The sequence below is a fragment of the Anomaloglossus baeobatrachus genome, chromosome 2, assembly GCF_048569485.1.
Source record: "Anomaloglossus baeobatrachus isolate aAnoBae1 chromosome 2, aAnoBae1.hap1, whole genome shotgun sequence".
Taxonomy (NCBI): Eukaryota; Metazoa; Chordata; class Amphibia; order Anura; family Aromobatidae; genus Anomaloglossus; species Anomaloglossus baeobatrachus.
The window spans coordinates 239,799,529-239,814,364 of NC_134354.1; the positions used below are offsets into that span (position 1 = coordinate 239,799,529).

The 14,836-nt window shown below is 44.7% G+C and overlaps 1 protein-coding gene across 1 annotated transcript in view; it reads left to right on the forward strand.

Moving 5' to 3' along the window:
- LOC142291290 (sushi, von Willebrand factor type A, EGF and pentraxin domain-containing protein 1-like) overlaps nt 1-14,836 on the forward strand; it is a 142,619-nt gene that overhangs the window by 112,047 nt on the left and 15,736 nt on the right. Inside the window, exons 18-20 of the mRNA XM_075335714.1 lie at nt 1,293-1,481; nt 7,627-7,723; nt 10,069-10,148. Coding sequence (XP_075191829.1) covers nt 1,293-1,481; nt 7,627-7,723; nt 10,069-10,148 — 366 coding nt within the window. The remainder of the gene's footprint in view (nt 1-1,292; nt 1,482-7,626; nt 7,724-10,068; nt 10,149-14,836) is intronic.

A 14,836-nucleotide genomic window follows, 5' to 3' on the forward strand; every position in this document is an offset into this window, starting at 1 on the left:
CCCGCTGTGAAGCACACATCGCTGTGTGTGACATCAAGAGCGCGACGAACTGAAGCGAACAGGGAGCAGGGAGCCGGCGTCTGGCAGCCTGCAGTAAGCTGTAACCACAGTAAACATCGGGTAACCAAGAAGCCCTTTCCTTGGTTACCCGATATTTACCTTAGTTACTAGCGTCCGCCGCTCTCACGCTGCCAGTGCCGGCTCCCTGCACACGTAGCTGGAGTACACATCGGGTAATTAACCCGATGTGTACTCTGGCTAGGAGTGCAGGGAGCCAGCGCTAAGCGGTGTGCTCTCACGCTGCCAGTGCAGGCTCCCTGCTCCCTGCATACGTAGCTGGAGTACGCATCGGGTAATTAACCCGATGTGTACTCTGGCTAGGAGTGCAGGGAGCCAGCGCTAAGCGGTGTGCTCTCACGCTGCCAGTGCAGGCTCCCTGCTCCCTGCATACGTAGCTGGAGTACGCATCAAGTAATTAACCCGATGTGTACTCTGGCTAGGAGTGCAGGGAACAGGGAGCCGGCACTGGCAACGTGAGAGCGGCGAACGCTAGTAACTAAGGTAAATATCGGGTAACCAAGAGAAGTGCTTTCCTTGGCTACCCGATATTTACCTTAGTTATGCTTCCACGCGTCGCTGCTGGCTGGGGGCTGGTCACTGGTCGCTGGTGAGATCTGCCTGTTTGACAGCTCACCAGCGACCATGTAATGATGCAGCAGCGATCCTGATAAGGTCATATCGCTGGTCGTGATCGCTGCTGCGTCGCTATGTGTGACACCACCTTAAGGCTATAGTTGAATAGGCTTAAATGGTAATGATTGAGTCAACAAATTTGACAACAAAGGGTTAAGGCGACTAGGAATTGAATATTACCCATGTGTGGATGTGCCAAGGGTCCGTCTGCATAGACACCAATGCATGTTTCGCGTTAGTCGCTTTGTCAATGGGCAATCAATCACAGACGCCAGGACTGTTGGTGGGTGGTTGAAGCAGTGAATATACATGAAGGTAAGTGAGTAGCCATAGAAGAAGAGTGAGAAGCCCGAAAGCAGTTTCAACTGTGCCGGAGACTCGTTAGGTATAGCGCACTTGCTCTAAGACATGGGGACTGGCATCCAGCCAGATATCCAGGATCAATTCCGGGCTGGAACCATTTTTTTAAAGTTCGGTTAGTTCCGCCGATTTCCGATATCTGCGATTTCTCCAACCACTAGTAATAAAGTGTGTCAGAAGTTATGATAAAAGTGATTTGTACACTCTTTATTAAATTAGAAAATCTGTTTTTTCAACAGGCATCTGTGAAGACCCACCTCCTCTTGATTATGCTATATTTGATGTTAAACCCTCAACGATCTTTGTTGCTGGCGTTACAATACAATACACCTGTAGACGTGGGTATATTAGGAACAACGTGTACACAAATAGTATAACTTGTTTGGAAAGCGGCAAATGGTCAAATATAACCAAAGAGTTCTGCACTCGTAAGTACTCAAATTATTTTGTAGCTAGAGAAAAGTGGTAAAATTTATTTAAAGGGTTGTCCACCACTTGGATAATCCCTTCTCAAACAGAGTGTTTACCCCTGTTAAAATAACACCACTACTCACCTCCAGTGCTGGCACCATTCCAGCACTGTCGGCACTCTCTCTTCTGGTGTTGACACGACACTATTCCCTCACGCGTGCCCTGCGCTCAAGCAGCGCTGTCTTTTCTCTCCCCACCTTCAGATGAATCAAACAAAAAAGAGGAAGTCAGAGCTGCGGCTGGCCTCACTTCTCCTCCTCCTCCTGATGTTTGATACATCTGAAAGTGGGGACAGTGAAGCCAGCGCTGAGTTGGAGCAGTTCTTATGTCACACGGACCCCAGAAGAGTGAGTGCCGACACCACTGGAATGGTGCCAGCACCGGATGTGGGTATTGGCATCATTATTTTAATAGGGACAAACACTCTGATTGGGTAGGGGGTGTCCAAGTAGTGTACAAGCTTTTAAAAAGTGAATATCAGTCCAAAGCTCTTTTCCACCCAGGAACCTCCCATATAGTCTCCTCAAATTCAGCTGTAAAATGGATCAGTATATTTTTCACTCATTCACTTTCTTGAAGAAAAGAAAAAAAAAAGCTGAAAAAAGGTGTACTGTTTTATCACATGCAATAGGACAGGTTCAGTATATAACTTGGGAGATTTTGCCCATTGTTGGAGTAAACATATAGGCTATACGACTCTAAAATTGCAGCACCAAGAAGGAAAAATCAGGGCATTATGGAAGTCACAAGATAGATAGACATGTTAATTATATGCAAATGCTGAAAAATTTGAGTACAAATTTTCCAAATATCTTAATTTATTCAGCATCATGTATTCGCATCACACGTAAAAATACACTCACTTACATAACTTGACATGCTATCAACGTGGTTTGTTAAAGGGGTTGTCAACTATTTTAACATTGATGGTTTACCCTTAAGCAGGCTTTACACGCTGCGACATCGCTAGCGATTGCTAGCAATGTCGAGCGCGATAGCACCCACCCCCATCGCACATGCGATATCTGGTGATTGCTGCCGTAGCGAACATTATCGCTACGGCAGCTTCACACGCACATATCTGGTCTGCGACGTCGCTGTGACTGCCGAACACTAAGCGGCCGGCCAATAGAAGTGGAGGGGCAGAGATGAGCGGGACATAACATCCCGCCCACCTCCTTCCTTCCACATTGCCGGTGGAGGCAGGTAAGGAGATGTTTGTCGTTCCTGCGGTGTAACACATAGCGATGTGTGGTGCTGCAGGAACAACAAACAACATCGTTCCGGCAGCAGTAACGATATTATGGAAAGGAGCGACGTGTCACTGATCAACGATTTTTGCCGTTTTTGCGATCGGTGATTGTTGCTCCTAGGGTTTACAAGCTGCGATGTCGGTAACGGCGCTGGATGTGCGTCACTAACGACATGACCCCGACGATATATCGTTACCGATGTCGCAACGTGTAAAGCCCGCTTTAAGATAGTTCATCAATGTCTGGTCGGCCGACGTTTGACACCAGGCACCCTCACCAATTAGCTGTCCTTGGTGCCGGCGGTGGCAGCAGGCTGCCTGAAATGCACGGTTACGGAGCTGCCCCATTAACTGATAGCGGCCGTGGCTAGGTACTGCACGTTCGCCTTGCATTCAAATCAATAGGAGGCGGATGTGCAGTATCTGGCCGCAACCAAAATCAGTTGGCGGGGCAACCGATTGGCGGGGGGTGCCAGGTATCGGATCCCATATGATCAAACATTGATGATCTATCCTAGGGATAGGCCATCAATCTGAAGTAGTGGACAACCTCATTAATTGTTGCCTGAAGAATTTTTTTTCAACACAGACTAGGTATTTAAATCATCAAGATCCAATGCTATCAGCTACCTGCTCAGTTGTCCAGATGTGCTTGATGAGAGACTAGTCCAGAGACGCTTAAGGCCATGGTGGACTGTTTAGACTACATAAGCTGCTCATAGTTGGACCAGCAACATATGGTCTGGCATTGTGTTGAAAAGCGGCTCCTAGCACACATTGGAGAAATGGCTGTGCTATTAGTTTCCCCACTAAATCAATGTCATACTGAGCTGTTACTATACCTGGAATGAAGACTAGAGAGGTCCACCTATTGTACATTATGCCACCCCACATCATAATCCCGGGAATAAAGGCGGCGTTACACGCTACGATTTATCTGACGATCTCATTAACGATGTGACATGCCCAGATCGTAGTTACGATTTGCCGAGATCGCTCATAGGTTGTTTATTAGCGGTCACACGTAACAATCTAACAAGTGACACCAAATCGTTCAGCAATATATTGTTTGACCAAGGCGGTCGTGTGGATGTTGTTCGTCGTTTGCAGGGTGTCAAACGTACCAATATGTCTGCTGCGATCCAAACGACGAACAATATTTTGAAAATGAACGACGTGTCAACGATCAACGATTTTCAACCTATTTGCGATCGTTCGGAGTCGCACGTAGGTGTCACAGGCAACGACGTCGCTAACGATGCCGGATGTGCGTCACGGAAACCGTGACCAAGCCGACATATCGTCAGATAAATCGTAGCGTGTAACGCCGCCTTAAGTCTAGCGTGATATGCCCTCGTTAAAGTTGCGTTATTGATTTCATGCTACTGCTCTCAAAGACTGTCAAGCAGCAAAGCAAAATGGCAATGGAGGCTCATATGGAGGTCCAGGCTCTTCAGAGTTGAATCCTGCTTTTGTCTGGGACACAGTGATTAAGAAAAATTGATCTGAATACCATTTGGGCAACAACATGGAAAAAATGTTGTTTCCATTTGTTCATCATTTGCATATATTTAACACAATCCTGTAATTTTTGTAATTTGCAGACTTCTTCATGGTGTTGCAATTTGCTTTTTTAATATAGTATATTCAGTTACAAATTAGTTTAAAGATTATTTGCAAAATTCACACGCTTTTTGCTGTTTGTAATAAACCAAACAAGTACACTTTAAAGGAACCTGTGCAAAAACACTACTAACCTGCAGATACAGGGGGGGGAATATTTAGTCAGCCACCAATTGTGCAAGTTCTCCCACTGTAAAGATGAGAGAGGCCTGTAATTGACATCATAGGTGACCACAACTATGAGAGACAAAATGAGAAAACAAATCCAGAAAATCACCACATGGGATTTGACAAGATTTTTTTTGCAAATTATGGTGGAAAATAAGTATTTGGTCAATAACAAAAGTCCATCTCAATATTTTGTTACATATCCTTTGTTGGCAATGACAGAGGTCAAACGTTTTCTGTAAGTCTTCATAAGGTTGGCACACACTGTTGCTGGTTTGTTGGCCCATTCATCCATGCAGATCTCCTCTAGAGCAGTGATGTTTTGGGCCTGTTGCTGGGCAACACAGACTTTCAACTCTCTCCAAAGGTTTTCTATAGGGTTGAGATCTGGAGACTGGCTAGGCCACTCCAGGACCTTCATATGCTTCTTACGAAGCCACTCCTTTGTTGCCCTGGTGGTGTTCTTGGCATCATTATCATGCTGAAAGACCCAGCCACGTTTTATCTTCAATGCCTTTGCTGATGGAAGAAGGTTTGCACAAAAAAATCTCACGATACATGCCCCCATTCATTCTGTCATGTACATGGATCAGTCATCCTGGTCCATTTGCAGAGAAACAGCCCCAAAGCATGATGTTGCCACCCCCATGCTTCACAGTAGGAATGGTGTTCTTTGGATGAAACTCAGCATTCTGTTCCTCCAAACACGACGAGTTGTATTCTACCAAAAAGTTCTACTTTGGTTTCATCAGACCACATGATATTCTCCCAATACTCTTCTGGATAATCCAAATGCTCTCTAGTAAACTTCAAACGGGCCCAGACATGTACTGGCTTAAGCAGGGAAACACGTTTAGCACTGCAGGATCTCAGTCCCTGGCGGCGTAGTGTGTTACTGATGGTAGCCTTTGTTATGGTTGTCCCAGCTCTATGTAGGTCATTCACTGGGTCCCCCCGTGTGGTTCTGGGATTTTTGCTCACTGTTCTTGTGATCATTTTGACCCCATGGGGTGAGATCCTGTGTGGAGCCCCAGATCGAGGGAGATTATCAGTGGTCTTGTATGTCTTCCAGTTTCTTATTATTGCTTCCACAGTTGATTTCATCACACTTAAGTGGGCTTTACACGCTACAATAGCATTAATGAATTATCGTCGGGGTCACGGTGTTTGTGATGCACTTCCGGCGTCATTAACGATATCGCAGTGTGTGACACTTATGAGCGTCCTTAAACGATAGCAAAAGCGGTCAAAATCGTTTGCCGCAGAGAGGTTGTCCTGAAACAAAAAAATCGTTTTCTGCTTATTAGCTATGTTGTTCGTCATTCCTGCGGCACCACACATCGCTGTGTGTGACACCGCAGGAGCGACGAACATCTCCTTACCTGCCTCCACCGGCAATGCGGAAGAAAGGAGGTGGACGGGATGTTACGTCCCGCTCATCTCTACCCCTCCACTTCTATTGGACGCCTGCCGTGTGACGTCGCTGTGATGCCGCACGAACCGCCCCCTTAGAAAGGAGGCGGTTCGCCGGCCAGAGCGACGTCGCATGGCAGGTAAGTCTGTGTGACGGGGTTAAACGAGGTTGTGCGGCACGGGCAGCAATTTACCCGTGTCGCAAAACCGACGGGGCCGCTTACAATCGCTTGCGTGTAAAGCCCGCTTAAGTTGCTTGCCTATTGCAGATTTAGTCTTCCCAGGCTTGTGCAGGGATGCAATTTTGTTTCTGGTGTCCTTCAACAGCCCTTTAGTCTTCACCATAGTGAAGTTTGGAGTGTGACTGAGGTTATGGATAGGTGTCTTTTATACTGATAACAAGTTCAAACAGGTGCCATTACTACAGGCAATGAGTGGAGGACAGAGGAGCCTCTTAAAGAAGAAGTTGAAGGTCTGTGAGAGCCAGAAATCTTGCATGTTGTTAGGTGACTAAGTACTTATTTTCCATCATAATTTGCAAATAAAATCTTGCCAAATCAGAGGTGATTTTCTGGATTTGTTTTCTCATTTTGTCTCTCATAGTTGTGGTCTACCTATGATGTCAATTACAGGCCTTTCTCATCTTTTTAAGTGGGAGAACTTGCACAATTGGTGGCTGACTAAATACGTTTTTTTATGCACTGTATTGGATTAATCCATAGGATAATAGCATTGTGATATTATGTGGCTCCGTCACTTAGAGCTTTGCTTCTTGGAGGAAAAGAACTTCAGCTTCCAGTCACCCCTTTGTGTAAAGTTAGCGGCGGCAGTAACAGCGCCCTGTAGCACTAACCAACAAATGGTTCTAATGATGAGCTGACAGTCAGTCAGTGCGGGGGGTGCAGTAACAACTGACGCTCTCAATACACAAAGGAGTGACTGAAACCATGTCGGCAAAACTATATGACTAGAAGCTGAATGCTGCCGGGAGGATTAAAGGTCTTTTCCTCCCAGAGCAGAGCGCTAAGTGTCCGGTATGGGCAGGTGTGGAATTCCATTAACCTGCACATTGATCCTATATCTGCAGGTTAATAGAATTTTTTATGTGACAGCTTCCCTTTAAATAGCTCAATATAATCATTTTCTAAGTGGTTTCTCCAAATTGAATATAAAATGCCACTGCAGTCACAGAATTATTCAATATCGTGAATGGAATCCTTTGTAGGAGCAATCATTTACAAATCAGGCTATAGCAATTTAACCTAGGTCCAGTGGTTGAATTGGGGTTCACGTTTGAAACCCCTGCAAAACAGGATTTTGGTGTATGCATTGATGGGTTCTTTGACAGTATCCAGACGGAGTCACAGTGTGCTCTTTCGTACATCAGATATGCCTATTAGAGGTGGGCAACAAGATATAGTAGACTCCTTCATGCTGCCGGGATCAATTAGGTGTATATGGCTGAAAATGATGTACGAGAGGGCGCACTGTGACTCTGTGTACATCATTATTGTCAATGGCCCTGTAAGCGTATGTGCCTAAACTTCCGTTTGCAGAGGTTTGGGCATAAACCCCGATGGAGCCTATATATATATACGGTATATATATTTATTAGATTATCTGTCTAACATGAATATCACTTACAGGGAGATCCTGTGGCCATCCTCCCAGGGCAGCAAACCTGGTAGTGGAAGTAGAAAGCTTTCTGTTTGAGTCTGAAGCAGTTTATAGATGTGAAAAGGGGTGAGTTGTATGATATTATGTATTTAATTTTTTTTTTTATAAAACTGTTAAATGAATATTTATTACAATAATCTTGTGGTTATGAAAACTAGCTAAGGTGTATGTGTCGCGGGTGGAGGGGACGTGCTCGCCACGCTCGGGTCCGGGACTTCTGCTGTTGCTCCTTGGTGGCTCGAGTGGTGGACCAGACCCGGGGACTCGAGCAGCGCCGTGAGTGAAAAGGGGGGGTTTGGTTAGGGAGATTGTTCGTGACGCCACCCACGGGACGTGGTGATGATGGCACCACCGCTGCTGGTAATGGGGATCCCAGGAAAGATGGTAGGGTGCAGATGAGATGTTGTCCCCTCCGTGGGTAGGGGGGTTGGTGATCCCGGGGCCCGGTGGTATAACGGGGAGGCCAGATGGCTGGGGTGCAGGGGCAGCACGGTGCCAGATGGCTCTGGTGTACTCACTCAGATAGACAATGATGGAGTCTCTGGTAAACCAAACAGCTGGATGGACGGGTCCCGCAGCCGGCTGCAGTGTTGTTGTTGTGCTCTCCCCGGACGGCTGATTGTGGCTGTCTGTCCCTGCACCTTTTAGAAAGTTCTTGACTCCTGTGGTTGCCCACCGGTAGTCTGCTCCCTGGCGTATAGGTGCCGTAGGAACCCGTGTTGCCCGCAGGCGCTGGCCCTTGGATCTCTAGCCTGTGGCGGTGGCTGTATATCCTCTCTGGGTGGACGGTTGCCTTCAATCGGGACTTGGTAGTTGAGAAACCCCTGGGGTTCCTGTCACATTCGGATTTGACTATTGGCGGCGGCTCCAACCTGGTCAGAGTCCGATGGCCCTGCCTGGGTGTGCTTAGCTTCCCTCCGTTCCCCGGTCCGGTACTGGTGGGCCGTCGCCCGACCCCGGTCCTTACGGCTCTTCGGAGTTCCACTAACTCCTGCAGATGGCCACCATCGTTTGCCAACCTTGCTGTCAGTGCCTGGGCTCCTACCCAGACACCTCAAGTGTTCACTCCTCTCACTTTCACCTCCAGGACTAATCTGACACTTTTCCCGCCTCCAGGCCTGTGAACTCCTCGGTGGGTGGGGCCAACCGCCTGGCCCCGCCCCACCTGGTGTGGACATCAGGCCCTGGAGGGAGGCAACAAGGGTTTTGTGTTTGGCTGCTGTAACTGCCTAGGGTGGGGGTGTGTGTGTGTTGTTACCTGTGACCCCTGGCTAGCCCAGGGCGTCACAGATGCCTTTATATCCCAACTTCCTCCAACTGGTGGCAAGCATCGTTATCTAATGGGCACCAGCTTTTTATAGGTCAGCGATGTCTGGAATTGGTAATTCTGTTCATTTCATTTGGCCATTACATAGTGATGCCCATGTCCATAGATATTTGCATTCATGGACGGGGATAATTGTGTAGGTCAGTCACTACTATAGCCCCCAGGAGGCAGGGGGTAGTCAGGCATGGGTCTCATACCTGTTTCACTCGTCATCGGGCCGGTGTGATGGTCTGGGATGTGCCGCTGGCCTGCCCGGCTTCATGCCCCGAGGTGTACACCAATAAGGAGGGAGGATGATGGAGGTTGTAGTAGGATGATTGCCGTGACGCCACCTGTGGTACATGGCTAGAGATTATCCGCCACTGCTGTTGCTGTCCTCCGAGTCAGATGGTAATACCAGCTGAAGATGGTATTGCTCCCCACAGGTGGAGCGGGCCCCAGGAAGGATTATAATGGGTGTAGTGATGGCGAAGACCTTTGACACCGAGGCGCAGGGCGGCGCCACCGGCAATAAGAGTCCGAGTCAGATGCTGCGGTTCCAGGTGTCTTTAATCACTCTTTGTGCCACTCGCCCAGGTAGTACTAGTCACCCGCTGTGATGTGCCCCATCGACCTCGGATAAGTTAGAAGCAGTCACCGGTGTTTGAAAGAAGAAAGCTCTTTTTCAGAGTTTCCCTTCCAGCCGTGAGGAACCTGAGCTGAGCGCTCCTCTCCAAGCTGCAGGCCCCATGAAGAGAAGAAAGTGGTGATGGTGTTGTGTCCCAGAACTGGTGTCCCGGGTCAACTGACTGATGATTGTGTGTGTTGCTCCTACTTCTACCCCCAAATTGGAACCCGCCCCCCAGGTGGCTGGCTTCAGTGACCGGGGAAATCCATTGCATCGTGATGGCCACCCCCCTATCTACCCTGAGCCATCCCTCTCATGAGAAGGCTCCTAAGCTGTATGTAAAGTGTGAATGTGGAACACCGGTGATTAACCCCTCCTTATACGAGGCGAATATCACTCCTTAATTAAGGCTTTGTACAAAATAGTCCACAAAATGCAATAAAATGAGAAATAATTAGATTTGTCCATTTCCTTTAGATATAAAATGCATTCCTCCGATAATACTTTCAAATGCGAATCAAATGGAAGATGGACTGGAACCTTGCCTGTTTGTAAAGGTAACATATTAATTAAAATGTGGATGTGTCACAGACTCCCACAACTCCTGAACAGCAGTGATATATTAATAAGCAATTGCATAAGTGGGCATGGTGATACTGTGTTTCCCCGAAAATAAGACAGGGTCTTACAAGACATGCTAGGACTAATTTTTGGTGTAGGTCTTATTTTCGTTGAAACACAGAAACTGCAGATATTTCCAATAATACTTTATGAGCCACAACTTGGGTTATCTTCTGTGTGTTCATGATGATTTGATGTTTCTATCGCCAAGTCCCATGACTCTGTTCCTTCTCACTATGTAACCGCAGCTTCTAAGATCTTGTTTCCTTACTGTCCGGTTGTACAGAGCCATAATACAACAACATACAACTTAAAAGGGTTATTCCCATCTCCAAGAATCTATCTCAATATGTAGTAGGTGTAGTAATAAGTATATTAGCAAGTACCTCCAATTAGAAATGTAGTATAGTTCTCCAGATAAGCTGTCACTTACCTCATGTGCAGGGCATTGCAGTAGGTTAGGTATTACCGATTACGAGTCTGACCACTAGCAACTAAAGGTGACTTTACACGCTATGATTTGCTACGATTTCGGTGACATGCCCCCCTCCTCCCAATTATCGTTGCTGATATTTGGGCGATGTTGTTCCTCGTTTCTGTGGCAGCACACATCGCTACGTCTGACCCCGCAGGAACGAGGAACCTTTCCTTACCTGCATCCCGCCCGCATTGAGGAGGGAAGAAGGTGGGCAGGATGTTCGTCCCGCTCATCTCCGCCCCTCCGCTTTGATTGGGTGGCCGCTTAGTGACGTCGCCGTGACGCCAAACGGACCACCCCCTTAGGAGGTGGTACGCCGGTCACAGCGATGTTGCTATGCAGGTAAGTACGTGTGACGGGGGTGCACGATTTTGTGCGTGACGGGCAGCGATTTGCCCGTGTCGCACAAACGATGCACGCTAGCGATATCGATACCGATATCGCACCGTGTAAAGCCCGCTTAACTGTGTCTTTATGCGTTGCCTTACCCAAATATCTAAGTTACTGTAATGCCCTGAACACAAGGTAAATGACATAGCTTTTCAGAACTATACTATATTAATAATTGAAGGTATTTGCTAATACTCTTCTTATTACACCTACTACATATCGTGGAGATGGGAATAACCCTTTAATGGGACTTATTCTATTGCATCTTCATATGTCATGAAGTATTTTGGAGTTTGAAGGATTGGTGTTAAGGGAGAATATCCTTGCTATACTTGCCATATGGTGGTGTATAAAGCCGCAGAACTCTTTAGGCTAGATTCAGCATTTGCATTTTTCTTTTTTTTGCCTTGTATTATTTGTTGGTATTTTCATAATGGCGCAAGTGATTCATAATGTTTATACAACATCAAAAATACTCTTTATTTTTATCTGCAACTCGTTTTGTAATTTTATAGAACAAAATAGTCAAACATTTTTTTAAAATGGTTTATAAATTGCACCAAAATTTTGGACAAAATCACTCCAAGGGGGACTGCAGAATATTTGTGCAAAGACTTATAAGTCACAATTAAAGAATAAGACACAAACATCTGGAAACTCTTTACTGGGAGCAGATGGGATAGAATCACGGTTTTCTCTGTTGCAAAATTAGCAGAGCTCAGAATGTTGATCCCTGAATATCCCTGCCCACACAACTGATTGGCAGGTTTCTGTGTAAACAGGCTGGTAAATGACACATCACTGGAATCACGATCTCTTCCCCTACATTACGGTGCTCTCCATAACAAAAAAACTGTCATCTGTTAACAGATTCCATTTAGTGTAAAAAAATAAAAACAATAAAAGGGACACATACTTGATTTCATATTAGTATGTAATGACCCATGTAAAATAAAAGGCATTATTTATTCTGAGCATTAAAATAAATAAATAAATAAATAAATAAAATTCTGGAACTGCTTCAGAGATCACATTTTGTCCCAGGAAAAAAAAACTGTGCTTGTTTGTTTGTTCCTCCTAGGCAAATTGTGAAAGCTGCAGCCATTTAGTACTGATCGGCTGCAGTGCTCTAGTGACAGCCCTGCCTAATGTTCATCCCAACAGGCACTGTGCTGTGAGCAGAGAATCGGTGTTGGTTTGGCAGGTTTTATTTTTTCACTCCTTGGTTCCATTAATAATGGTTTGTTTGGTAGTGAACTCATTTAAGTCCAACAACTAGGCCATATCTTTGAAGGGAATATATTACCAAGTTTTTGCTTTGTAATCGGAGAACAGGATTTTGTAGGGGCTGAATCCCTGATTCCAGTAATGTGTCACTTATTGGACTGTGTTTTGATGTTTCAACACAATCAGTGTTTTATCCAGGGCTGTGGAGTCGGTAAGCCAAACCTTCGACTTTGACTCCGACATTTCCCTTGCACCGACTCCGACTCCGACTCTTACATATATTGCTTATGGTTAGGTGAAAAATTTATTGTAGTAAATGAACATGTGTATGTGAACATTAGACATTTCATAATTTTTATGATACAATAATCAAGATATTTGGATAGAACATAAAATATATTTATTGGAATACAACTTTAGAACACAAAAAAGTGTAATACATTGTAAATATGTAATACACTATGTAATATACAGTAGATTACATATATATCTTGTGTGTGTATGTATGTATATGTGTATATATAGTATATATAGTATTACATATTTACAATTTATTCGTTTTTTGTGTTCTAAAGATGTATTCCAATAAATATATTTTATGTTCTACCCAAATATCTTGATTATTGTATCATAAAAATTATTAAATATCTGATGTTCACAGTGTACTACAGTACATTTTTCACTTAAATATAAGCAATATACTAAATGTTATTATTTACTATGTTTTTGTTGAAAACTGCTTTTTGCCACTTGCATAGTGCATTACATAGTGTTTTTTATATATATATATATATATATATATATATATATATATATATATATATTGCGTGTTATATATAACACTATGTAATACACTATGTAAGTGTCAAAAAACAGTTTTCAACAAAAACATAGTAAATAACATTTGTGCAGTCCATGAATTTGTTGTAAGAAGTAGAATTGCTTCCATCAGATCCTCCTTTGCAGATGACCTCAAATCTGACCTAATAATTTTAAGGCTAGAGAACAACCTCTCTACAGTAACTTGAGTTGGAGGCAAAGCCGTAACTACATGGGCAACATCTCTAACAATTTCCGGGTATAAAGGAATTGCCTCATGCACAGTCAGTTTTGATGAATGGTTGAATTTTTCTATTTCTTTGAGAGCAAGTGGAAGCTTTTGCTGAAATCTGGTCAATCTGCTGCTATAGGAGATGGAGTAAAATCTTTTTCCTTGCGGCAACGCTTTGCCTGCTCCATGTCATCCAAATACTTGTCAAAGTTAAACTCCTCATCTGATGAGGATGAAGATATGGCAGCAGTAGCACTGTCAGGCCCCAAGTCCTCTTGCGCCTGGCAGTCCTGTAGCCGCTCATCCTAACTGCTACCTCACTCAAAGCTTCTTTTCCTTTAGTAAGCTGTTGATCATCAAGCAGTATACGGTGACTTGGGTCCACATAAACAGCTGCCAGAAGAATTTTCTTTTCCAATAGCTGTCTCTCTTCGTTTCATTGAAGCAGAAATGCCATCTGCGATTAAACCTCCTCTTTGGAACAGGCAACATAGCAAGTTCTTTCACTCCCTTATGAAAATGCCAGGAGTTAAATCCTCAGCTTGTAATCTTTTAGTCATGGTAAATGGGTGATTAAGCAATTCCTTCAATTCAGCCACCTGTGTCCATTGACCTTCATTTAATGTTACTTGAGGGTTCACCATATCTATAAGAAATTATTTTAGTTCAAGCAATCGCTCAGTCATTAAATAAGTGCTGCCTCACCGAGTGGCTTGATCAACAATTGCCCCTTTCCCAGCACGTCTCTTCAAGATGGAATCAATTTTAGGGGTTCTGGCGGCAATAACCAACTTCCTCACTTTTCCAATTAGATTTCCAGCATGTCCGTCCAGTTTCGCACATCCGGCTTTTCGCCGGTTTGGCGGATGCGGCACACGCCAGTACAGTACGATACAGTACAGTGGCAGCACCGCAACTTTCGGGTCACAGGATAGCATGTGACCGGCGTTTGTCGCGCTGTATACACTGTACTGCAGTGAGCCGCATCCGCCAAACAGGCGAAAAGCCATATGTGTGAGGGTCCCTTTTGCAGACTCTCTTATTGCCAGCTGCAGTGTGTGCACAACACAGCGCATGTGATGAATATGAAAGTGTTTTGAAGCAGCTTCAACAAGATCATCTAATCCTAAAGAATCATTTTGCTGTTCTTCTGTTGTAATATGTTTGTTCCTCAGTTACATGAACAGCGCTGTGGCCTTCCATCTCACACATACTGAATCCTAAATTTTCTTCTAGCTGTTGTTCATTACTCTCATTCATCAGTGTAATTGTACTTATATATGAAGCATTGTCCGTTACAATAGCAAGAACCTGTTCTTTTTTGAGTTCGTAATCTTACAGAACTTTTTCCACTAAGGCCTGGAGAAACTGGCTGATGTGATGAGCTTTAGTATCTTTTACTACCAGTGTCTCGCTAACAATTTCTTTCTTGTTACAAACATATCGAACATTGATGGCAAAAGATTTCATTGAAATGC